Below are 23,518 nucleotides of genomic sequence, written 5' to 3'. Positions count from 1 at the left end.
TGGTATATGTGGAAGTAGAGATCGAGATAATGGTTCGAGTAGACGGAGCGTGAGTGGATACGAATATAAGCATAAGTGGGAATGTGAAAGGACAGGTTTGACTTTGTGGACATGTACCAAATCAAAAAGTTGAAAGCACAAGTCAACAGAACTAGAAAAGATGAATGGAAGAAAGTGAATAAGGAAGACAGAGTGGTCCGTGTTCTGTCTATCTTATACACGGACAGAAACTATTGCTATACGCACAGACTAACGGCGGTCCGTACCGTAGCGCGGGAGCTAAACAAGCGAGAATTTAAGGAGGACGGAGTTCGATTCAATTAAAAGCTGATACATTGAATTTACCGCGGTGGTTATTATTTGTCATTTCCTCCGAGTATGATTGCACGAGAATCAAATGCCAAAAGAGGCCTGCATATTAGCGCGTTAAACTTGCCCTGTCTTCTTCGGACGGCATCATATTCCTACTTGGAAATGGTAAGACCAAATCGAAATTGTGGAGATGTTTGAATTGGGATCTTACACTGGCCACTTATATGGTTATTTGAAGTGCTTTGCAAATGAAATACAAATAATAACAAGTCAAGTATATCCCAAGAAGAGCACTCACCAGCGTTTAATCTTCTTAGAGGCAATATGCATCAAAACTTCCTCAAAGCATCAATTACTCACAAGGCTTACAGTTCAGATTCTTGGGCATACCGAACATCGAACCACAATAGCGTTGTCTAGGGACGACATGGGGGGCAGCGAGGGTCTCAAACCAAAACATGCAGCCCCACCAAGAAAGAAACATCGTGACTGGCTGATAGTGAGAAATGATGCGAAGAAATTTTTCTCGAAATGCGATCCACTATATATATATTTAAAATGGGATTCCGTGTATGAGACGATGCATACAAATGTTCACATAAGCATTGAGCTTGAAGAGAAGCTGGGGCTATAACCTGAATTGACGATCTGCGGCGCAGAATTAATTTCAGTGGCGCAACATTTGTACATGGATGTTATGTATTTCCAGAAGGATTGCGTGTGACAAGCCGGAATGCCTCGCCCGACATGTAACCATAAATTGAGCCTTGAGACCAGTTGGTATAGCGAATCATCGTCATAATCTCTGGAATTTTACGCCATATCCAAGATCCAGAAGAGAAGGTAAGACCGTAAAATGTCGGTCAACAAAGTCTATGCCGCATCTTATGCACCTGCTCAAATCAAGAAGGCTCTTTGTTAAGGTATCGTAGCCGTCAGGCAGCAGTAGATGCGATGGAGCTGGTGTAACAATTAACTTTTGCTAATCAAGTACATCTAGGTCTGACTAACGTGGTATCACACACAACTTTTTTCGGCAGGTCGTATACCTAGATAGCTAGTTTAATCAACCACAGAACTTTCCTGAGCGGCTTTAGTGGGGATCTCATGCAGACGTGGCGTTCTGAACGTGTTACACAAGTTCTGAATCCTGGTGCGATGTTTCGATGTCCCCGTTCATGCAGTCTAATTTCAGATAGAAAGGTTGCAAGCACTAGTGCTACGTGACCTAGAATTTTTGGCCGCCGATATTGGAAAGTCCTTGAATTGTAACTTCATTGATCCACCATGGTTAATATTAGAATACCAAGCGCGGAGAGTGTCTCTGGATTTTGAATAGCCTGTGCCTCGAATTTTAAGATTGAGCATTATTGTGCTTACCATAATGTTATCCTCCGTCCTGACTGTAGTACGAACCTAGCTGAGTAACAGTTTTGCTTTGATCGCTAAAGTAAATAGTTCCATAGCTTATCCAAGCTCTCGCCTATCACCCATGTGTATGACACGCTCATAATCTGCAGCAGGTCCATGCTAGTGTCATCCTTTTCATGCCCAATGTGTCGGATATAATATTTTGAAGATTATGGGTAATAAAAACACGGATCTATACTTGTTATTCATGTTATCTTTAACTTGACGGGAGAAAGCCAAAGAAATTAAACCCTCGTCACTACGGAGGGAGAGTCTTTATGGCACCCTCAGTGGACTTCTCAGTAGGAATGAATGAAGTCAATGTTTAAATACCCTTGTCTTGTAGACTAGTCCATTTACTTAAGCGTCCTTCCAAACGTCGCGGTACTTTGCCCATTCCTCAAAACCTGAAAAGTCAGTCGCTTACCAGGTATGTGAATAAAAGTGACACTCACCTAGTTGTTTTAGTTCGTCTACATCATTTGCTACACCGTCATAGAACATTCTCCTCATACCTTGCTGGTATAGTTTTTTGATACAAGCATCAAGTAATTCCGGGCGTAATGGCTCATTTCTCTGTGCTTCGAACCAATTAGCATTAAAAGATTTATTTTAGTGAAGCAGTTTAGATCACTTACGAGAAACGCATATGCATGTGACTCCACCAACATCATGGCCAATCCGCCCTGCCCATGGTAAATTAGAAGATATGGAGCTGCCACAGAATGGGGTGTATGTGAGTGCCGTTGCAATGATCTGATCTCCTTCCAGACATATGATAATGTCTTTCACGTTGGGTCCGTTCATTAGAGCAAAGTATTGATCGAACCATCCCATATTACCTTGTTTAATAGATGCTTCCTCGACCAAACGAAGTACCTCGACCATATCATCTTGTACACTTTGCCGATACTTAAATTTTTCTTGCCGTTGATTTTGATGATATTTCCATTCGGTAAAGTCTAGAATCAGATCATACACGCGTTGTCCCTGACCTCTTAACTCCTTGTTGAGTATCCAGCCTCTTCGGTGGAACCACTCATCATTCGCAGTCAATTCTGTGGATGAAGAAATAGGTGGCCCGTACAACAGCCTTGGAAAGATGCTCCCCAGGTGAAGACGAATGACGCCTCGTGTGCCTCTGAACTGTGCAATAGCATGATTATGAAGACTGAGACCAATGCCCTGTTGTCGATAGGTCTTTCCTACGACAAGAATCGCTAGTGATGCGATGAGTCTTTCGCCTTCTTGATCGACGTACGAAAGATATGTAGCACAAAAACCTAAAACCTCGCTCGTTCTTGGGTCCCGCACTACATAATGTTTTGCATAACCTGGGCGACGAAGTAGAGACACGAATGCCTCAACGTCAATGGAGAACCGGACATCAAAATTGTCACTCCAGAGCTTGAGAACACTCGGTACATCTCTAGATTCATTCCATTGGTCAACGGCCCAGAGCTTGGGTCGAGCTGCCTCCATCATACCGGACGCGGAACTATTTATCCCTATATTAGGACTGGATTCCCGCTCCCCAAAGATCACTGCAGCTGCGGCTTCCATATCTTCTGGTGTATATCCGGAGGTTAAGATGACTGTAGGGAACGGAATCGAATCTTGCTTAATTACTTGATCACTGCATACCATAATGAGGCTAAAATATGCCCATAAGTTAGTAGTTGTTCAAAAGAAAGACCTCAAAGAGGATTAAGAATTGACAGTATGTGGGAATACGTAGGAAATATTTGGAAAGCCTTCAATCAATCAAAGTATGATTTCCAGGAAAATGACATAAAATACTATGTTAAGCATACCAAGGCTTGTGATCGCTGACTGCAAAGAGGACTTCTGCGATTTCGAACTGATGATGATGTTCGGGATGATCCACGAAACAAAGTATAATGACATGGCTTCTTTTTATGAAACCTAAATGAGTTGAAGTAATGCCGTTTCTATGCTGATCAGTGTTGACCTTGCCAATTCGGATATTCCAATTACCTTCGTGTATAGGGGATATGCCGGACTTTGGCGTGTCTCTTGGCCAGAGCCCGTCCCAAACACTCAAAGGGATCACTGGTGTCTGTAATGTCTTGACTGATCGGCACTACAATTGGAGTTAGAAGTACCAGGACGTCTGATTCGCGAAGCGATCGTATTTTCGACAAGAAATCCGCCGAATCTCTCAATATCGTAGCTGAGGTATTTCCTTGATCTGATTGATCTTCTGATATATCTGATGAGGCAGAGGTGAAATCTTCGTCAGTGTCGCTACATACAGTTAGATTGCCCGCTGCAATTATGTTGTAACTAAAGGTGAAGGTGTATACATTGATTCTGTAATATTTCCTGATGCCGCAAGTGAGGACGACATAGCGCAGCTGAGACCTGTTTTGAAATCAACATTTTGACCTTTCATTAGCGTTTCAAAACTACCTCAAGTTTCCAAGATTGTGACGGCCAAAGGCTGGAGAAGAAGATATAGGAAGGCGTGTACCGACAGCTTGGTTGCTCAGCGTTTCTATGGCTTGCTTGATCACATCCCTAATCTTCGGTTATTTCCCTGTAAGGTGATAACATAGTATTAAAATTGTTCAAAGATCAAGTAACAGACGAAAGTCCACTTTTACACAAGTACACAAATACACCGTTCTCTTTGACTCTGACCGAATTAGATTGCCGCCAATGCGAAAAGAGTGTGGGTTCCATACCCTGCCGCCTGTTAAGAAGGGATAAACTAGTCGATCGAGCGTAGAAACGAGATATCATAGGATGAAGACGAATTGGTGTGACCCCCCTCCCCTCCATAAACCTTGCAGGCGGCGCACGAACCGGGTCATCCGCGTGCTGGGCTGAAGAGCAAAACCACACTATAAATGAAAGGTTGATTCATTGGGGCCTCAAAACGAGGTCTTTTGTTACCAATGAGGCAATACGCGGTGCATCTCTTAATACTATGGAAGCTTTGGAACGACTATCAACATTTACCAATTTATTTGGCAGAGGGAATCGTAGCCGCAACCACAAGAATTAATGCGATGCACCAAAACTACCAATGTAGAGCAAATGTTAACGATAATCCGAAGATGTTGTAAATGCTTCAGTAACCAGAATCTATTGAAAGATTCCAAAATTCTTCTCCCGTAATTCAGGTCATATTTCTTCCGGCTGTTGAACTGCCGAAGAGCATCTGAATTGTTCCTCGTCTTGTATTTCGCAGGTATAAGTTTTTTGGCAGCTTAGACTCAGGGCATGCTTAGTGTGTGATCAGGGCTTGTGCCTGCATTGCATGTCAAGGAGGGTAAACTAAGACCAGGGAGGTCAGCCAAGTTTGTACATGCATTCAATCTTTCCATCCTAGCTTCCAGCTGGAACATGAAGATGAATACCAAGACGAAAATCCGTTGCTTAGTTCAACGCCATGTTCTCGCCCAAATCGACGATTGACTGAATTTCATAAAATCGTTCGCATACCGAAAGCAGAGGCATAGCCAAGCCTGGCAAGACAAAGAGTTTTCCATGGGCTATGTATAGATCTGGCGTCTATACATCATATGCTCCAGCAGGATGCGGTACAATGCGGAAATTCAAGAACAACAAACGAGGTCCGGGGCCACTCTACCAGCGCAGCAAGTTGACACTCAGGAGCCTTCTGCTCACAAGTAGAAATTCGTAATGCATCTGCGTTAAAAAAAGAAGTACTCGGGGGTTGAGTTGCTTCCACCTGCTTCTCGCGGGCTCTCCGAAGGAGTAAACCTGTACAACACCAACACATGCTTGTCATTCACTCCACCCCCCTTGCACCAGGACGGAGTTGCAGATTTCAAACGATCGACTGCCAAAGAGTGCATTCATCTGCTGGCACGAATTTCATGCGTGGCTCCGTCAATTCTGTTCTCTCAGATACCAGCAGGGGTTGTTCTTTTTGACCATACCCATACGAAGCTTTCTTGAGTATGTGGTGCAATTTCCCAGCAAAGGGAAATGACTTCACCCTCGATGTAATAACAACAGTATACACCGAGAGCTTAAAGCCCGAAGACTGAAAGGGTATGGCAGAGAAGTCTCGCCCAGTATCAAGGGATGTCGTATGAATTGTAATCATAGCTAGATTGGGATAAGATTTGCCTGGATGTGCAGGCTCAACGGTCCAAGTACCAATGACATTGGCGTCTTTGAGGTAGGACAGGAGACATTTCCAATCATCCAATGTGGAAGATCTGTTTGAATGTTGATATTCATAGATATGGGTAAAAGAAGCGCAGGACGCGAATGGGTGATAATTTCGAGGTTGAGGCGGTCACTGAGGAACGCGAAAGGAGTCGTCAGGGATATGCCATCTATTGGGTTTCGCGCATATTTTATGGTTACACAGGAACCAAAGACGAAACGATGAGGGCGATTTTGAATATGCCTAGATACCGTAGGTGGTTGGATTTATGGATTTGGATTCTTTCTATTGCTCCAGATGTTCGAAATATACATATGTAGAAATATCTTGGAATGCCTGCATAGTCAATACCCAATGGGAAGTACCAAGTATCCATCTACATACATATACATCGAGTAATGCTAATCCTGTATTTACGTACTACTTCCCTTTCCAGCTTTATTATTTGCATAATATAATCTCTCGAAATGATGATGATGTAGAATATTAATCTATATGGTATAGACATAGGAATATTCTGTATTTAATAAACCCTCGAGGGGAAGTGTCGAATATGTATATATACGGAACAAACTACCAATTAATACTATTCGATCTGTACCCAGTTCTATCCGTCATGTTCTTGATTGACGGAATATGATTGATAAAAAGGGTATCCATAAGTATGTAGAACAGTGACTTAAATGTACAATGCATATATATATCTATGTATGTAGATAAATTCGAAAGTATAATGATAATTTATTTGAAAAGAAATTTTGGAATAGCAAGTCGGGTAATATTCATCCCTTCTTTGATTCCCTTCCAAGAAGCAAGAACGTCAAAAATATACACACAACATTTGGACTTCTGAACTGAAGTCCGACAATAAAACTTTACGAACAATCATAAGACTATACCTACATCGTGCCAATCCAGATATTGACAAGCTATGGAGAGTCCTTCTGGGATCGAATACAATATTGATGTTGATGATATTCTTGATGATTTGGAAAACGGTAAGATCCAAACGCGTCTTACGCGACCACAACCATTACCTACCATAGATTTCTGATAACGAAGAAAAATACTGACAATCAATATAGCATCACGTATTCCCGCCAAGCAACGGTCGGTAAAGGTTTCAAGCCACGTGGATAGGCTATGCTCGAGAGCGTATGGAGAAGGGCTATCTAATGCGTCGCTGGAAAAGCTTATTGACATCCTCACTCTGCCCAACGAGCTCGATCAAGGAAGTGTTGGGAACTTGATCAAGCATCTTTATCCGGCGAGCAAAGTTCCAGATGCAGTAGTCATCAAAGTAGTGGGAGCTCTGGGCCATGGAAAGGCCAAACCCTCTTATGCAGCTCAAGCCGCATTGTTGAAATGGATAGTCCTGGTCTATGATGTTTTGGAGAATCCAAAGATTTTGTCACAACTTTATGCTGTACTGTTCAATTTGCTTGATACTATTGCCCTCAGGTACTGTCTATCTATACCTAGATTTCTAGACTATGGCATCGCGGCTAACATTCGCAAGGTCACAGTTGTGTCACGTGTTGTCCCTCATCACTCGCCGAAAACACGTTCGACCATTTAGGATACAGGCATTGTATGTTAGAGCAAGACATTGTACAAAGCTCTGCTAATTTTCCTTCAGAATGCAATGGACAAGAAAAGCGGGTCACGATCCAGCTCTGGTAGGACTTATGAGGGTATACAAAGATTACTATCCCGAGGTCATCGTAGGTGACGTGACTTCCGGGAGAGCTTCAGTGTTTATGGTTAGTTCTCGCCAATTTTTTATTCATACCTCATGTTTTAATATTATTAGCATCCAAATCGTGAGTGGCGGGAAAGGCTCGGCATAATCCAAGAAGATCATCTTCAGAAGATAGAGGACAAGCTTGTTTCTACTCATCAAAATTTCCGTATATCCCGAAAGACTACCAAAGAGAGAAAGCACGGGTTTTTACCTGAAGTACATACATCGTATGCCCAAGATGTAAGTGCTCGTTTCAAAGCTTACGATCAGTTCTAACCAGTTACAAGACTTCAATCACACTAGAGGAAGTAGGAGATGTGAATGAGTTTGTCCAAAAGCTTGAGAAGATCGAGCTCCCAAACCAATTAGTGGCTAGTATTCATAACCCTTTGCTTCAGAAGTTGCTGCATCTCAGGTCTTCGGAGACTACGCTGCAACGCATAGATTATTGGCTTCTGGCTTTTTTCGAAGATCATTTAGAGAATGGTCGGTCCTCCGAGACGCAGACAGCAGATATGCTCGAACTTATACTTCAATACACTAGATACACCAAGGTCTGTTGGATCACAAGATATTGCTTCGCTCTACTAACACATATTAGATACTGCCTTCGGCATGCTTCTCGTATTTGGAATCCCTGCTACCTTTTTGGAACGGTATCACAAACCGTGATGTAATCTTAAAGTTGTTAAGCTATACTCCCATTGGTTCCTTTGACGGTATGCCACAAATCGCACAATATGTTCAAGACTGACCAAGCAGTAGACCTTTACCAGAGTATATTCTCTCTAGTTGAAGATGCAGTTATAGATGGTACTCACGAGTCGCAGCTTGCTCTCCTCAAATTCTACAAAGCTTTGCTCGGCCAGTGGAATCTCAACATACTCTCGGAGACTTCAACCTCAACAAACCATGGTACAGACCTAGCCGCGCTGGTGAATCACGCCAATCAGCTGGTCGTCACAATTCTGCAACAGTCTTCGAGTGTTTCAACTTACTCAAATATTCTTGAGTTTTACGAAGCGAATGCATTCCTCATATCTCACCCAGCTATAACATCTAAAGTCCGAATAGCTATTCCCCCGCCTCAAATTGTTTACACACTCTTCTTCAGCTCCAATTTATCGATCATCTCCCGCATTTGCAACATCCTGGCCCTATACAAGAAATCTCTTGAGATGGCCATGGCCTCACGCACGGGTTCGAATGCACTTGGCAATCAGTCATATCCCAAGGAATATGTCAATCGCTTTAATGGTTTTCTAATGGATATCTGCAATTGTTTGTGGAGATCACGGGCTTTCCTCACAGCAGATGTGAATGCACTTGGCTGTTTACTCCCAGAGCAGACGATGGGAGTTTTGGCCGTTTACGTTGGCAAGCTAGAAAAATCGCTTTCACTTAACTCCCTATTCAGTATCTCGTACTCGCCAGCAACATGTCATCTTGCCATTGCATATGTGAGGGAATTAGAGGACCAAGCCGAAGATAAAATTGACGTAAGACACGCTGGACCAGTGACACAAGTTTCTTTGAGGAAGCTTCAAGAAGACGGTGGGTTGTCTGTATCGTGGCAAGACTATAGATTGGGTGTCTTGAGATATCTGGAGCGCAAAGGTTTCCCTGGGGCTGGAGAATTGATGTACAACACTATGAAGCATCTCATGGCTGCCAGACAAAATTCCGCATAGGACCCACCAAGAAGAATGCAATGCACGTTTTACAACGACCTCATAGAGTACCAGCATTAAGACATACATAGCAACTTCCAAAACAAAATATCTATTCAAATCCCATGCCCGTCTCATGATTAAGTATTACAACAATGCTAGGTGTATGTTCATCCGATCTATCCCATCGCAATCATTAACTCCCGTACGAAAACAAAATAAATCCAGTCGTCACCGCCGCGTTTTCTCGTTTCTCACATCCCATCGTTGATATTGGTACACGGCCCCCAGTATATACGTTCCTTGCGTGAAAGTCCAAAATCATAATTCCTTTCCAACTCCAACCGCGACAGCTTTTGCAATAGTTTCCTTGGCCACTGCTTCTATGACCGGACTCGCAGATGTAAGGGCAGACTTGGCGGACTCGTCTCCGTTGTAGTAGAACCAGGCGCGGTTGGTAAGAAATGTGATGTGCTGTGGGAGATAAAGTGTCATGGCAATAATGATCATGCTAAAGAAGAGAAAGAGGAACGAATCTGCAGATCAAGATGTTAGCCACACGTGCATTTTAGTTGAAGACTCGAGAAGGGGTGGACAAATGCAACCAATGGAATAAGAATAAGAGGCTGCCGGTCGAGAGGTTAAAAGACATACTAAATATAAATTTCTCTGTGGGTGTCAACATGTACAATGAGAATGTGACCTGCTCAAATGTGTCAGAATCTATTCTGTTTGGCTATTGACGAGCGCAAATACCTCATATTGATATCTCTTCCTCTGCAGCCATCGAAATGTAGATGCGAACATAGACATTGTTACCCCTTATTGCTGTCTGTTTCTCGTAGTTTGACCGTGTATTTCCTCGAGTCCGTTCAACAGTGAGAATAGCTGCGATTTCTAAGTCTTGTTTAATTGATGATTCAAAGAAGGGGAATTCAACTATACACAAGAAGATTATGATGTGAAGATGAATATGATAGAAATTGAGGTTAAGGGAAGGGAAGAAGTGGAACGATGCACCACCAATGGAAGCGGAACTTTTTGTTTCGAATACCCGTACGGAGCAAGTACCTGAATATCAAATTTCCGGGGTGGACGATAAGCTCACCAAATCACTATGCTAATCAATGCGATGGAATTACGATACAAGAAATAAAATTTACGATCCAACTACGTCGATTTATTTCATGGCAATCAGTAGATTGTCAACATGTACAATGCTACGAGGATTACTTTCAATAGTTTCCAGAAGCACCGGCCTTGAAAATGTTACTGCTGTGAATTCAAACTCACTCATTAAACGCAACATTTGCAATACAACGCCATTATGGAAGAAAAAGATGCCCGACCGGCCAGCACCCATTGATGAAGCAGAATTTACTGAAGTATTTTTGCACGGCAGTGGGCCGGGAGGTCAGAAGATCGTAAGCCCATCTGCCATTGAATCTGAAGTCGAGAACTATAACTCACCATTCCATAGAATAAAACCTCATCCGCAGTGCAGTTGAAACATATCCCGACAGGTATGGTCCTCAAAGTTCAAGCCACCCGTTCTCGTACACAGAATCGCAAAATCGCACGGCAAATGCTAGCAGAAAGGCTTGAGTTGTTGGAGAAGGGGAAGGAGAGCAGGGTTGCGATTGTAGGGGAGACCAAAAAGAAGAGGAAAAGCAGTGCTGTAAAGAAAAGTAAGAGAAAATATCGACTGTTGGCAGAAGAGAAAGCTGTGAAAGCAGGTGAGGACAAGGCCGAGGAGGAGGAGGAGGTCGAGGAGGAGGGATTTGAGGAGGTGAATCTTGATGATGGCGAAAAACCCCTGGAAAATATGGAAGTTCCAATGCAAGAGTCACCGAGCAGAGGGAGTGGTCCTTGACGTTGAGAATATCCTTTCAGAATTGTTGTCTTCACCAATATCCAAGAAGCTTTCTCGGGTGTTCATGTAAAACCGTTCTACTATCGATGGTGGACATGTATGCCCGCATATATTGTCGCTATATCCGCTTCCCAGCCCGTTGTATGAGGTGGTATATTTATCTACATTGACTGCAGGTCTAGCACTCAGTTCGATTAGATTCGAACCTTCAGCTCAATCCAAGCATTCAACTCGCCTTAGGTGTTTATTCATAAAATTCAGTATAACATTTTCAATGCAGCTCTAATCTTTACAAGAGACGATAATCATGATGGCAAACTCAAGACTTTACGAGATCAACTCCTCCACTCAACTCAATGTCTTCTTCAAGCACACTCAACTCCTCGCCAGCCTTAATATTTCTACATTTTTGGAGTGGTTCCTCTAGCACCTATGCTCCTCTCATCACTCCACTCTGCTCCAACCACTACTTCCTAGCTCTTGATTTCCGAGGCTGGTGTTCCTCCACTGGCCCATAAGATCCAGATGCGTATCACATCACGGATCTCTCCAACGATATCTTCACTCCCATTCCCGAGTTTCTCTCACCAAATCACCCATTCATTCTCATCGGCCACTCAATGGGTGGAAAGGTTGCTATGCATCTCTCTTCTACCATTGAATCACTTTCTCCTACAAAATCGTTTCCAAGACTCCAAGCCCTCATACTTCTTGCGCCTGCTCCTCCTACGCCTCTGATTCTTCTTGAGGAAATGACAAAGCAGCAGTTGACAGCCTATGATAGCATTGAAGCTACTACTTTCGTCGTTGCTCATGTTCTGTTCTCTTCACCTTTTTCTGAACATGTGGTCAGTAGTTTAGCTACGAATGCGCTAGCTGGCAACCAGTATGCGAAAGCAGCATGGCCGAAATATGGGATGCATGAGAATATATTGGAAAAGGTGAGGAACATCACTTCGCCTACGTTGGTGTTCGCTGGTGGGGATGATAGGGTTGAAACGGTAGAAAGAGTGAGGAAACATTGAGTAACCTGAGTGGGGTGGCAGAGGAAAGAATATCGTTTATAGTCTTGGATGAAATTGGAAACTTAATGATGTTGGAGGCTTCGGACATACCGAGTCATGAGATTGAAAGATTTGTCGACGGAATTGTGCATGTGGTTGGTTAAATTAGGGATGAGGAACAAATCTGCTGTTCAACATAGTGCTATGCTGTAATTGTCAGGGGATGCAATGAATGATTAATAGAAATTAAAGTATAGATGCTATCGAAAAAGATACAATTTAGCGTCAAATGATTATTTATTATATCTTCATTAGAGACATTACTGAAGAGACAGCAGCTATTGTGAATGCTTCTCGGATGTTTCTGTTATTTATATAGACTATTATAAGAGAGATTGTGATAGCCAGCAATGATTCATATAAGCTTTGCGCCTTTCCCATATGAAATTTCAGTACTAGCAGCATGTTCTCTTGACTCCTTGTTGCATTAAAAGGCAAAACTCCCTATTCGCGCCTTGGTGACATCCTACCCAACCCACTTGCCCCCATACACCATTCTTCGCATCTGTTGGTAATACATACAATCTAATCAGAAGCAGAATCAAACTCCGATTCCGCCACCTCTCTCAGCAGTGCAAAGTCAAACTTTCCATCTACTTTCGCGATCATTCCTTCTCGGATGAGTTGTAACTCTAAGGGTGCAAGATCTTGGTCGGAATTCTGACTCATAACTGAAAGTACAAGACCTTGGTTTGTATCTCGTAAAGTCGAAACATAGGCCAGTAAGCCATCGAGAGTGAAGCTAGAGATTGCAGCGATAGATACATCTCGCAAATTATGTAATTTTGATAAGTAAGGCAAGATTTCATCTCCAATACCATAACCTGAGAAGTGAAACTTTTCGAGAAGAGGCAGGCTTGTTGCGAGACGTTTGATTTCGTTACTACTGAAATATTCAAACGATTCCATGATGGTAAGTTCCTTGAGCTTAGTGAGTTGACATATGGATGTGAGAAGATTATCAATATCATCTCTGACTCTAAATACCTCGTCCGAACCACCTCGAAGTTCAAGGGCCTCGAGTTCAGTCTGGTGTGAAATTGCTCTATGAAATTCTGTATCATTGACAAGAGAAGGGCCAGTAACTACCAACCGTTGCAGTCGGATATCGTTTCGTAGACAAACCTGCTTTAAAATGGCTGGGGCACAAACAATTCTGTTTAGAACCAGTTCTCGGAGCTTCTCGCAGCGCCCCAACCATTCGACGACTTCAAGAAATACATCGTTCTCTGTAGCTTCCAAGTCCACAGTATGTTGACTATCCTCTAGATCGAGTGTCTCAAGCGCAGTGCATCTTTGAAGAATGTTGAGATTCTTGATGGCTTCCGAATTGAGGCTCTGTAGCCTCAAGCTCTTCAGTGATTCGGAATGATGGTTTAAAGCGGTCAGAAAAGAAGGACCAATCCTGCAGTTAGACAAAACCTCGACTGAAAGGAGACTGTTCTGTGTGAGGCCTTTTATGAATGATGCAGGATTGTGATCGGTATCATCTGAACACACGAATATACGGATCTCGTCAAAGTTGGGACAGCTTTTGGAGATCACCGTCGCAACGTTCTCATTCAATGATTTCCCGTCCCAAATCGTCATGGATTTCAGCCTTGATAAGCGTCCGGCCCATATTGGCAATGCAATTGATGTAATATCCCCTGAAAGATTCTCCAAAGCGACCGTTGTTTGATTTTCATCCGCGCGCTCGCTGACATATCTTGTGATTGATTCTCCTATCAGATTGATAATGTTTGTAGTATTGAGTCGTACTTGTGGACCTCTCTTGGATCGCCTTCTGGGTGTCCCATCTACACTTAGAAACTCTGCCATCTCATCAGCAAAGAAGTTATCCTTCGCAGCCACTCGGAAGGTGGTATCCTCGAGAAGATTCGAAAGATTGGTTAGATCGAGCGATCGTATATATAGACAGTATGGATAGGCAGTAGTCCCTAGACTAGAGCGTACAACAGATTGCCATAATTTTGCCCATTTCGAAGCCGCGCTGTGTTTAGAATTGCGCTTTTGGATTTTTGACCACTCAGGAGCCTCTCCTTCACTGCTAATAATTCTCAAGTATTCATTATGTGTCCTTCAGGGATCAGCTAAGAGCTTGGTATTGGAAATAGACTTCTGGGCAAGATACCTACCTGTATAACCATTGCAACGCCGAGCCAACCAGTTGTTTTCCGGAGAAAGCACAATTGAAAAGAACTCCGAATTCTAGTTGAGTGGCTAACTCTTCGCATATTTGAAGAAGTATGTCTCCTGGTAAGTTCATGTTCCTCTGCTCGTTAGGTGTAATGTGGCGTGCTGGACAAGAGATGGTATCTTTGGGGTTTGCCTCGATTTCGAGCTTCACAGACATTATATCGCAGCACTGAACGGTGGCCAATTCCTCCGGGTAGACAGACGATGGTTAATATTTTAATTTATTATGATCGTGATTAGTACCTTGAATTATATTGACATGGAAAATGATAAATAGGAGTTAAGTGCATGTAAAGTAAGTTTTTATTGTAGATGCTTTTATCCTTGAGCATTTGTGCTTGTGATGATGGATGGAGACGCGGGGCAAATCGCGTAATTAGGCAGGACGCGATGGATAACACGTGATTTCGACTTTTGAGGAAGATCCAGTTCAATTCAATTAACATTACACTTCACTTCTAGTCTATACTAGATATCACGATAGAACTGGGAGGCAATTCACATTTACCATATTCTCCAGAGATTAAATTCAGGTGATATTCGTCATGGCGATCCTGACTTTCACACTCAATCCAGATGCTTTGGGGAGATTCCATGATGCACTCGTTTGTCTTGGGAAATTCAGCGAAACAGTATCTATCGAAGCTACTCATAGTAGGGTATGTTTAGATATTTAATTATTGTAAGTAATTGCTAATGCTATTTACAGCTTATCTTGACAACGCTCAATTCAACAAAGTCCGCTTATGCTTCCTTTACGTTGGTGGGAAATAAGTTCTTCTCTAAATATCAATATACGCCACTGCGTAGTGGTCGCAAAACACCGGAAAAGTTTAGCTGCAAATTTTACAACAAAGTATGTCTGCATTTTGTGCAGTATCAAGATTTTTGGTTGATTGTTTGATAGGCTCTACTCGCGGTTTTCAAGGGTCGCATCGGAGGTGATGCTTTCAAGGAAAAGGATACTGCCATAGAAAAGTGTGATGTTTCGATTGAGGATGGAGATGGGGCAACAAAAAGTCGTTTTATCGTGAAGATTCTATGCAGACATGGTAAATCTAGAATCATAATGATGAGACATCTTTTTGCTAACCAACGCACCACAATTAGGGGTCTTGAAGATTTACCGACTGAACTTTGAAGCTATTCCTCCCCTGCATGCTTTATTTTCGAGTGAAGCAGCTAACAATAGCTGGTCAATCTCTTCCAGAACCCTGCGCGAGTTTGCAGAGCATTTTGGACCAGGTACTGAACAACTCGATATTTTCTCAGTTGATGGACGCGTGAGCCTCACCAGTTTCACAGAAAAGATTATGTCCGGGAATGGCAAGTTTCACCTCGATCCCAAAGATCTTTCAAATCACTGATTCTTCTGTAGAAGTTCTGAAGCAGCCTTTGCGCACCACAATAGCCGTGGAAACTTTGGAGTTCGTCGAGTTCACTGTCGAAGAGCAGCTGCACATTGTCATCAGCGTCAAAGACTTTAAATCAATTATTGCGCATGCCGGGATAACCAACACGAATATCAGAGCTCTATACTCTAACCCTTCTAGTCCAATGCAGCTTACCTATAGTGAGGGCGGAATGCAGTGTGAATTTATCCTTATGACAACCGGTGAAGCGAGGACGGCGTCGGCAACGCCAGCTACAAACGGAAGTCGAGCAGTTTCAAAGAAACCGGCTTTAAGGCAGCCTCTAGAAGCCGCATCGAGTCTGAAGAGAACTAGATCAGGCTCCGAGATGGCTGCACCGGTTGGTCCAAGTCCAAGTCTAGTTCGGGAAAACACACGGAGAAAGGTCTCTAGACCTTCGCCACCACCCCCACAACCTAGCATCCAATCACAAGCGCTATTCATGCCGGCGAACGATGACGATCGTAGATGGGACCCTGTTGATTATGAGGATGAGGACAACGAAATGTTATTGTGGGATGTAACTGTGGACGTAAGTTTGGTTAAGATCTGCCGAGACTACCTCTAACACTTGACAGGAACCGTCAGCTGGTGACCCAAGTCGTAGATTGCAAGAGACTCAAAATAAGAGTAATCCCGAAGACTCAATTCCGCCCAACGAAAAGTACATGACTGTGCCGACACAACGAGTGGCGCCAACTCAACGACTATCACAAGTAAGTGGCCCAATCCTACAGTCAAGTAGTTTATTAACAGCATTAGCTTCGCGGCTTATTTGACGAGTGATCTCTTAGATCGATTCTTATAAAAAAGAGGCTTAGATGGGGCATAGATCGAAGTCAAGCCTGGGCATGATTCCAAGATATATGGCGTGCGTTTCCATGCTCACATGTGCGTTACCGGGGTACAATAGAATTTGGCGACGAGATTAACAGGCCGAGAAGAACAAGCAGGTAGCTTGTTGAGATAATGATTTGCCCGTCTTATTTCGGCTATCATGAATTTAGGCAAATCCAGCTGGTAGCGCAGCCAGTGCCAATGTATGAGATATTTGCTCCCGGCGGCAAGTATTTAGAGGATGCCACCACATTCCAGGTGTCTTTCACATCTCCATCTTTCGTTTTCGGTCCGCAGTTCCCGTGTTCACCCCATCCCCATGCACATACTTCGCCTTCCACCGTGAGTGCTAGGCCATGCTCACTGCCAATCGCAATCTGACTCGCGGGCGGTAATCGTGATGGGGCTAACTGCCCATGGTCATTCCTTCCCCAGCACAAAAGAGCTTTGTTTTCTTGTAGAAGTAGGATGCTCCCCCATGTACTGCCAACATCAGTCCAACCCGTTATTTTCTCTGGTGCTGAAGACCTAATGTTCCATTTATCAGACCCTAAAATTTTATGTTGGCCACTCGAGGACTCTGCCAAAAGATATGTGAACTCCCTTCCGCAGACAGCTCTAACAACATTGAAATTAAGACCTTCAATCTTGCGAGGAGCATGCACAATACCGACAGGTTCACCAATTTGTCCTTTACGGCCACTTCCCCAACCATAAACGTCCCCATTACTTAAAACAGCCACTACATGACTGACAGAAGTGGCAAGGTCAACGACTTGCAAACCGGTTGGTGGAAAGTCCTCAATCATGTGAGCTTTGGATGATCGAAATATAAATTCTCCCAGACCTAGTTCCCCTTTATTTCCTGTCCCAAAAGAATACATCTTCGTCGCATGACCATCTTCATCCTGCTGGACAATGATCGACGCTTCCCAAGTTGCTGCACACAAAACTACCAGTGCTTCATTGATTGTGGGATCATCCGAGAGTTTTACACGTCGAAATCTCGAGTGGGAAGAGTGTGAATCGGGAGTGAGCGCACAAGCTCCGTTGGATGAATCGCCCGAGCAATATAGTTTACCTGAAGTCGATAATATGAGGGTATGATTACCTCCAGCTCTGATTTGCTGCACTCCTTCGGGTACATCATCGTCGAACAGAACTGGCTTTGGAACTGATACATCCTCTTCGTGGCCGATTCCAAGTTGTCCTGAGCCATTTGAACCAATGGCATATATCGCGGACATTGTTAAATACTGAGTTTCTGGTGATGCAAAATACCTGGAGGGAATTTTGACTTTCTCCGACTGATTTAAACTAAACTTCACAAATTGCAATACTCTAGAAAACAAGACTTGAAAATTTCTTTCTATGAAGTTTGAAGATGATATGGAGGATAAGTTTTAAGTCAAGAGTTCGATTCTGAAGGTCTCTCGCTCTCGCGAATCGAAACACCACGTGATATCGGTATCAGCATGTCTCTGAAATCCGGAGCTAGTTTTACTAGCTTCATTTTAAGCGAGAAAACTTTCACACATCCAGTTTTGCAATAAAGTTTTCGCGATCGCAGTTTAATATTTTCTTTTCGATACGACAACCTCGAAAACCGCCAATCCGCCACGATGTCTGCCACGTAAGAATCTCCCCAAAAACTCCTTCGAAGAGTCAATCGATTGTTTTGGATTCAGATATGGTCGCGTTCCTCTCGAAAGCTGGAACCTGAAAATGGTTTCCAGCTCGAACTGTCCTAAGCTGCTCCCTCGTTGATTCAGGTCCTTGGACTTGCACTTCGAGAGACGTAGTATGGGGTCTTGGGGTTGAAGATGAAAATCTTCTCCCTTAAAATAATTGCCGCTCAAGGATGGAAATTCAATGGTATCTCTAGAGAGCCATGAAAACATTCAATTACGCTGTGCATATTTCTTGGATTTTTGCCAAGGTTTTGTTGGATGAGAATATTTGTCAACTGAGTCCTGCGATTCTGCCTTCGTGGGAAGAGGGATCGTCGAGGCTGGTTCATTTTTCACCGATTAAAGTCATTACAGTCGAGTTTGCCTTTTGCGAGAATGCTGCGCTATAGCTGCAATTCCCTCTCGGCGCTCTTCTCCATACATATGTATGCGGGACACAAGACTAATATTTGATATAGAACCACCCCAACTGCCCAGCAGGTTCTCATCCCTGAGACTCTCTTGAAGAAGCGCAAGAGTCAAGCCAAGGAGAGAGAGGCAAGAGCCGCTGAGACCGAGAAGGTCAAGAAGGTATATTACCACCCAACCCCAATACCACATGGCATGTGTTACTTTACATGATGCATAAACAACCATGTTTGCGACTAGACTTTACGTCGATGTTGTCCAAATTAACCATCTTTCGGGTCTGACAAAAGTTCAACACATGCCAATGGTACTTCAAAATATGTATGACCTCGAGACTAACCTTACTCGTCATATAGGCCAACAAGGAGAAGCGTGGTGTCATCTTCAAGCGTGCTGAGAAGTACGTTAAGGAGTACCGTGATGAGGAGCGTGAGAAGATCCGTCTTGCTCGTGTCGCCAAGCAATCTGGTTCTTTCTACATCCCAGCTGAGCCTAAGTTGGTCTTCGTTATCCGTATCAAGGGTATCAACAAGATCGCACCAAAGCCCCGCAAGATCCTCCAGCTTCTCCGTCTTCTTCAAATCAACAACGGTGTCTTTGTTCGCATGACCAAGGCTACCCTCGAGATGCTCAAGGTCGTCGAGCCATGGATCGCCTATGGTTACCCCAACCTCAAGACCGTCCGTGAGCTCGTCTACAAGCGTGGTTACGGAAAGGTCGACAAGCAACGCATTGCTCTTACCGACAACTCCATCATTGAGGCTAACCTCGGCAAGTACGGTATCGTCTGTATGGAAGATTTGATCCACGAGATCTTCACCGTCGGCCCCAACTTCAAGCAAGCTGCCAACTTCCTCTGGCCATTCAAGCTCAGCAACCCAACTGGTGGTTTCCGCCCAAGAAAGTTCAACCACTACGTTCTTGGTGGTGACCTCGGTAACCGTGAGGAGAAGATCAACGCTTTGGTCAGACAAATGAACTAAAGCTGGTGATTGGACTGGGGATATTTTTCTTTGGCTTAGCGTTTACTGGCATGTATGGCGTATAAGAAACCAAAAGAATGATACACTTTTATGAAATAATTGATACCATTTTGATTTTATTGCGAAACAACTCGTACTTCCTACTGTCCCTGTGCTATTGTATTTCATGTGTACCTCATCACTATCAACGCCAGTCATAAATTGTAAAGCATTATTATCAAGCTGGTTGCTCTTGATGTCTTCCAGAACTGATTTGACTACTTAAGATGATTTGTCTATGGTACCTCCCGAGGTTCTTCTCTCCTCTGCATGCACAGAACAAAGCTTCCTCATGATTTGGCCATAGTAAAATTTCAGAAACATAGTATGTATTGGCAACCTTGGGACGCATACAAGATTCCCGGAAGGAGTGGGTAAGACCTTGTAAAAATGAAAGAATTCATTTCATGATATGCATGCCCTTGTGGCCGCCAATCTGTTGCTTAACGCCGCGTAGTATGAAACCATGCCATTCACGCCAAACTCAACCCCCAAATGGTATATCGTATCTAGTAACTTACAATACACTTATCAATCCTCTTCAAACTCAAAACTTGATGTCGAAGCTTGTTCCGCAACCACAACTGCTAGTCGCGGCCGGGTTGTCAACAATCTTGAACTCGGAACCGATCAACTTGACTTCGTAATCTATTCTGCTACCCTTCAAGGCATCGAGACTGAACACGTCCATGACTACACTAGCGTGGGATTGGTCACTGATATAGCTGAATACTGTATCATCTTCGCGAAGATCCAACGTGGTCGGATTATTTGATTTCGAGGGAGTAGATGACGTAGGCATAGCATTTGGATCTGCGGATGAAGTATTTAGAGCAGGCGAAGATTCTTCTTGGACAGCATCCTTTGAGAAGAGATCTCGGGATATATTGGCGGGGAGGTCGCACAGAGACATCACATATTGGAACCCATGGCAACCTCCCGACTGGACTTCGACTCGAAGAGCAAGATTAGGATTGTTTTCTTTCTTGCGGAGTTGTTGCAAACGCTGTGAGCAAGTTGTTAGCATATCATTTCATCTTAAAGTAAGGCACATAAATTAGGAAGGCAATGACACATACATCTGCAGCACGCGGTGTGATTTCAATCTTCTGTTCTGTACCGTCATCATTCTTTTGTGGATTGAATGTGGTGATGGTAGCTTTTCGTGTCCTAGTGTTGGAGAAACATCTCACGGGATTCCTTAGTATCCCATTCTGCTTGAGAGAATATGCCGACTGCAATGGAGTACCCAAACGTGGAACAAGAAAATCGAAGACTGGACGCGGGGTGTTTTGGTGGAATGACCGGGTTGTTGTGGCGGTCTTTATAAATCCTTGAACTACCGACGTGGGAGTTGTAGAAGTAAGTCCAGCACATCTACGTGTAAGAGATTGGGTCGCCATGTTCAACAGGAGCCAAAATCGGAGTATTGGATCAAGAGTAGAAGACGGGAGAAGTTACAACGTTCGAAAGCTTGTAGGTACTAGGTAATCATCAAAAGTTACAAACATTGCTCAGCAATAGCGGTCAAGATGGGCACTATTTATTCGACCGCAGTTTTTCCGACTGAACCACGAGCCACGGAGTGAAAGCAATTGATGACATAAGTCAAATAGAATAATAATACTTTGTACCATCCATCCAATGAACAGAATTGAATTCAATCTTTGGATGTCTACGAAACCAAACTTATAAAATAATCTTGTATTGCGCATCTATAGACATGCGTCCGAGATATGTATTTATGTTCATATTCATATTCATGCTAAGTAACGTGTATCCAAATATTCTCTCCATTTCTATCGTCGGCGGCATCTATAAATAGTTAAGAGATAAAGCTCGGTCCATACTCGCATTCATCCTCCAGCTTTCATGAATCCGAGGTGCATACAACTTGACATCAAATTGACCCTTATAATATGTGACTGTAATGGTATGATGATTTCGGCTATATATATCAGGTAAGAATCTTCTCTAGAATGTAAGTCTTCTGTTCAAATCATTCATCTCTCATTTTTCTCCTTGCTTTGTTTCCATAAGATCGTACAACCTATCGTGAGCTCTGCTACACCTTACTACTTTTCAAACAACATCGCAGTATCCAACCTATTTGAATCGACAGCATAATGGTCGGCATTAATGCTGTTCGGGCTTCCAATATCGCACTTAAAGCTACAGGCACTCCAGGTATGGTTGCCGTGTTTGCGGGTGCAACGTCAGGTATTGGTATGGGTACATTAAAAGCATTCATCAAGTACGCAAATGCTCCCAAGGCGTATATCATTGGACGATCCGAATCAGCTGCAGGGCGTCTACTCAAAGACCTGAAACTTTCAAATCCATCAGCAACACTGAACTTCCTCGAAGGCGAGATCTCTTTGATCAAGGAAGTGGATAGACTTTGCGATGAAATTAAGAGGAAAGAAGAAAAGGTCGATATCGTATTCTTAAGCGCAGGCTATCTGTCCTTCGATGGTCGGAATGGTATATTTAGTCATAGCCCCCTTTCTATCCACCATGTATTGATATTGTCCAGAATCATCTGAAGGGATTGACATTCCTCAATCCCTCCGTTACTATTCTCGTCTCCGGTTCGCCTCCAACTTGATTCCTCTTCTGCAAACCGCTCCTAATCCCCGGGTTATTTCAATCTTAGCGGGGGGCCAAGAGAAATCAATTGATCTTGACGATCTCGAAGTAAGGCGAGATTTCACTATGATTAAAGCTGCTGGTAGTGGAACAACTCAAACAACTCTAGCTTTCGAAGAACTGGCGAAGTCTAACTCTCGCATAACTTTCATTCACAAGTATCCGGGATTTGTGGATACTGGGGCTGTTGGTAGATTGATGTCTTCTACCACGGGTTTTTATGCCATTCCATCAACTTTCTTTAGATGGGTAATGTTACCTTTTCTCAACTTATTTGCAATGAGTGTGGAGGAAGCGGGAGAGCGGGGATTATTTTTGGCAACTAGTGCGAAGTACCCACCTGCCGAAATAAGAGGGGGGGCTAGTCCGGGCGTAGAGCTACCTGTGGGTGTAGAAATTTCAAGGAGTTCGGTGGTTGGTGAGAATGGAAGTTCAAATGGAGTTTACAGACTCAAGGCAGATGATGAGAGTGCACCGGATGGTGACATCTTACCGGATTATAGGAAGATCAATGCAGGAAGAGTTGTCTGGGAGAGCACAATGCGTGTCTGGGAGAGAGCTTTGGAGAAGGCATGATGACTCCAGAAAAGGTTGGACTGACAAGCATGGGTCTGTGGACAATCCTTCGTTATGATATAATTAAACATTTTCTGGATTGAATTTTATCAGCAAGTCAATGAATCGTTCATAAGACACGTTCGAAGCTTAATGTAAGTTTTAAGTTTTTTTTGTTTTTTGTCTCCAATGTATTGGATATTATCTGTATTGTCCAGGCGGCACATACAAAAATGATATCGAAATTGTCTCGAGGCATCCTTTCAAGTAAGGAAGTAATAACATCAGGTTCAAAGAACACGCGCATGATAGCAATACTAACACTTCTCAACATTCTACTTCGAATCTGACAATCAAATAATTTCTCACGCTCACATACAATCATCGATTTGAAAAGGATCAGCAATACGAATATGAATAACCGATATGTTTCAAGACGCATTTTCTTTTGACCGTGCATGTTAAGATTGGAGAATTCGGGTAAATTCGCACGAATCAAAATCA

General features: G+C 43.3%; 11 protein-coding genes across 11 annotated transcripts; 6 read left to right on the top strand and 5 right to left on the bottom strand.

Moving 5' to 3' along the window:
- Window positions 1–2,082: 2,082 nt before the first annotated feature.
- EAE98_008578 (uncharacterized protein) lies at window positions 2,083–4,138 on the bottom strand (the record flags this gene model as incomplete). The annotated part of the gene is made up of 6 exons (XM_038956201.1): window positions 2,083–2,129; window positions 2,178–2,303; window positions 2,361–3,376; window positions 3,537–3,674; window positions 3,721–3,990; window positions 4,050–4,138. The coding sequence occupies 6 exons, from the start codon at window positions 4,136–4,138 to the stop codon at window positions 2,083–2,085; spliced, it is 1,686 nt and encodes a 561-aa protein (XP_038807282.1).
- A 2,604-nt stretch (window positions 4,139–6,742) lies between these two features.
- EAE98_008577 (uncharacterized protein) lies at window positions 6,743–9,393 on the top strand. The gene is made up of 8 exons (XM_038956200.1): window positions 6,743–6,888; window positions 6,976–7,351; window positions 7,410–7,481; window positions 7,530–7,653; window positions 7,704–7,874; window positions 7,922–8,188; window positions 8,236–8,353; window positions 8,400–9,393. The coding sequence occupies exons 1-8, from the start codon at window positions 6,822–6,824 to the stop codon at window positions 9,323–9,325; spliced, it is 2,121 nt and encodes a 706-aa protein (XP_038807281.1). The 5' UTR covers window positions 6,743–6,821; the 3' UTR covers window positions 9,326–9,393.
- EAE98_008576 (uncharacterized protein) lies at window positions 9,394–10,318 on the bottom strand. The gene is made up of 3 exons (XM_038956199.1): window positions 10,061–10,318; window positions 9,959–10,007; window positions 9,394–9,840 (listed from the first exon to the last, which is right to left on the bottom strand). The coding sequence occupies exons 1-3, from the start codon at window positions 10,115–10,117 to the stop codon at window positions 9,626–9,628; spliced, it is 321 nt and encodes a 106-aa protein (XP_038807280.1). The 5' UTR covers window positions 10,118–10,318; the 3' UTR covers window positions 9,394–9,625.
- Window positions 10,319–10,431: 113 nt separating this feature from the next.
- Window positions 10,432–11,177, top strand: EAE98_008575 (uncharacterized protein; the record flags this gene model as incomplete). The annotated part of the gene is made up of 2 exons (XM_038956198.1): window positions 10,432–10,728; window positions 10,785–11,177. 2 exons carry the CDS (start codon window positions 10,432–10,434, stop codon window positions 11,175–11,177), a joined length of 690 nt encoding a protein of 229 aa, XP_038807279.1.
- Window positions 11,178–11,797: 620 nt separating this feature from the next.
- Window positions 11,798–12,202, top strand: EAE98_008574 (uncharacterized protein; the record flags this gene model as incomplete). The annotated part of the gene is made up of 1 exon (XM_038956197.1): window positions 11,798–12,202. The coding sequence occupies one exon, from the start codon at window positions 11,798–11,800 to the stop codon at window positions 12,200–12,202; it is 405 nt and encodes a 134-aa protein (XP_038807278.1).
- A 564-nt stretch (window positions 12,203–12,766) lies between these two features.
- EAE98_008573 (uncharacterized protein) lies at window positions 12,767–14,597 on the bottom strand (the record flags this gene model as incomplete). Its single annotated transcript, XM_038956196.1, has 2 exons — window positions 12,767–14,321; window positions 14,380–14,597. The coding sequence occupies 2 exons, from the start codon at window positions 14,595–14,597 to the stop codon at window positions 12,767–12,769; spliced, it is 1,773 nt and encodes a 590-aa protein (XP_038807277.1).
- Window positions 14,598–14,985: 388 nt separating this feature from the next.
- Window positions 14,986–16,638, top strand: EAE98_008572 (uncharacterized protein; the record flags this gene model as incomplete). Its single annotated transcript, XM_038956195.1, has 7 exons — window positions 14,986–15,099; window positions 15,150–15,296; window positions 15,348–15,492; window positions 15,551–15,766; window positions 15,819–16,384; window positions 16,431–16,568; window positions 16,615–16,638. The coding sequence occupies 7 exons, from the start codon at window positions 14,986–14,988 to the stop codon at window positions 16,636–16,638; spliced, it is 1,350 nt and encodes a 449-aa protein (XP_038807276.1).
- A 209-nt stretch (window positions 16,639–16,847) lies between these two features.
- EAE98_008571 (uncharacterized protein) lies at window positions 16,848–17,936 on the bottom strand (the record flags this gene model as incomplete). Its single annotated transcript, XM_038956194.1, has 1 exon — window positions 16,848–17,936. The coding sequence occupies one exon, from the start codon at window positions 17,934–17,936 to the stop codon at window positions 16,848–16,850; it is 1,089 nt and encodes a 362-aa protein (XP_038807275.1).
- Window positions 17,937–18,106: 170 nt separating this feature from the next.
- EAE98_008570 (uncharacterized protein) lies at window positions 18,107–19,901 on the top strand. Its single transcript, XM_038956193.1, has 3 exons — window positions 18,107–18,322; window positions 18,839–18,950; window positions 19,145–19,901. The coding sequence occupies exons 1-3, from the start codon at window positions 18,312–18,314 to the stop codon at window positions 19,769–19,771; spliced, it is 750 nt and encodes a 249-aa protein (XP_038807274.1). The 5' UTR covers window positions 18,107–18,311; the 3' UTR covers window positions 19,772–19,901.
- A 456-nt stretch (window positions 19,902–20,357) lies between these two features.
- On the bottom strand, window positions 20,358–21,213 carry EAE98_008569 (uncharacterized protein; the record flags this gene model as incomplete). The annotated part of the gene is made up of 2 exons (XM_038956192.1): window positions 20,358–20,816; window positions 20,890–21,213. 2 exons carry the CDS (start codon window positions 21,211–21,213, stop codon window positions 20,358–20,360), a joined length of 783 nt encoding a protein of 260 aa, XP_038807273.1.
- A 723-nt stretch (window positions 21,214–21,936) lies between these two features.
- On the top strand, window positions 21,937–23,035 carry EAE98_008568 (uncharacterized protein; the record flags this gene model as incomplete). The annotated part of the gene is made up of 2 exons (XM_038956191.1): window positions 21,937–22,294; window positions 22,347–23,035. 2 exons carry the CDS (start codon window positions 21,937–21,939, stop codon window positions 23,033–23,035), a joined length of 1,047 nt encoding a protein of 348 aa, XP_038807272.1.
- Between the last annotated feature and the right edge of the window lie 483 nt (window positions 23,036–23,518).

The sequence above is a fragment of the Botrytis deweyae genome (assembly GCF_014898535.1).
Source record: "Botrytis deweyae strain B1 chromosome Unknown BDEW_023, whole genome shotgun sequence".
Lineage (NCBI taxonomy): Eukaryota > Fungi > Ascomycota > Leotiomycetes > Helotiales > Sclerotiniaceae > Botrytis > Botrytis deweyae.
The sequence above is the reverse complement of the archived record's forward strand: the minus strand, read 5'-3'. Positions and strand labels throughout refer to the sequence as shown.

Bases quoted from the DNA above. Each gene is read 5' to 3' on its own strand.
- EAE98_008577 (XM_038956200.1), top strand. From the start codon at position 6,822: ATGGAGAGTCCTTCTGGGATCGAATACAATATTGATGTTGATGATATT. The intron at 7,352-7,409 runs GTACTGTCTATC...AACATTCGCAAG, and splicing joins CTTGATACTATTGCCCTCAG to GTCACAGTTGTGTCACGTGT. The intron at 7,654-7,703 runs GTTAGTTCTCGC...TAATATTATTAG, and splicing joins GGAGAGCTTCAGTGTTTATG to CATCCAAATCGTGAGTGGCG.
- EAE98_008576 (XM_038956199.1), bottom strand. From the start codon at position 10,117: ATGTCTATGTTCGCATCTACATTTCGATGGCTGCAGAGGAAGAGATAT. The intron at 10,008-10,060 runs GTATTTGCGCTC...ACATTTGAGCAG, and splicing joins GGAAGAGATATCAATATGAG to GTCACATTCTCATTGTACAT. The intron at 9,841-9,958 runs GTATGTCTTTTA...CTTGATCTGCAG, and splicing joins CACAGAGAAATTTATATTTA to ATTCGTTCCTCTTTCTCTTC.
- EAE98_008570 (XM_038956193.1), top strand. The intron at 18,951-19,144 runs GTATATTACCAC...CTCGTCATATAG, and splicing joins AGACCGAGAAGGTCAAGAAG to GCCAACAAGGAGAAGCGTGG.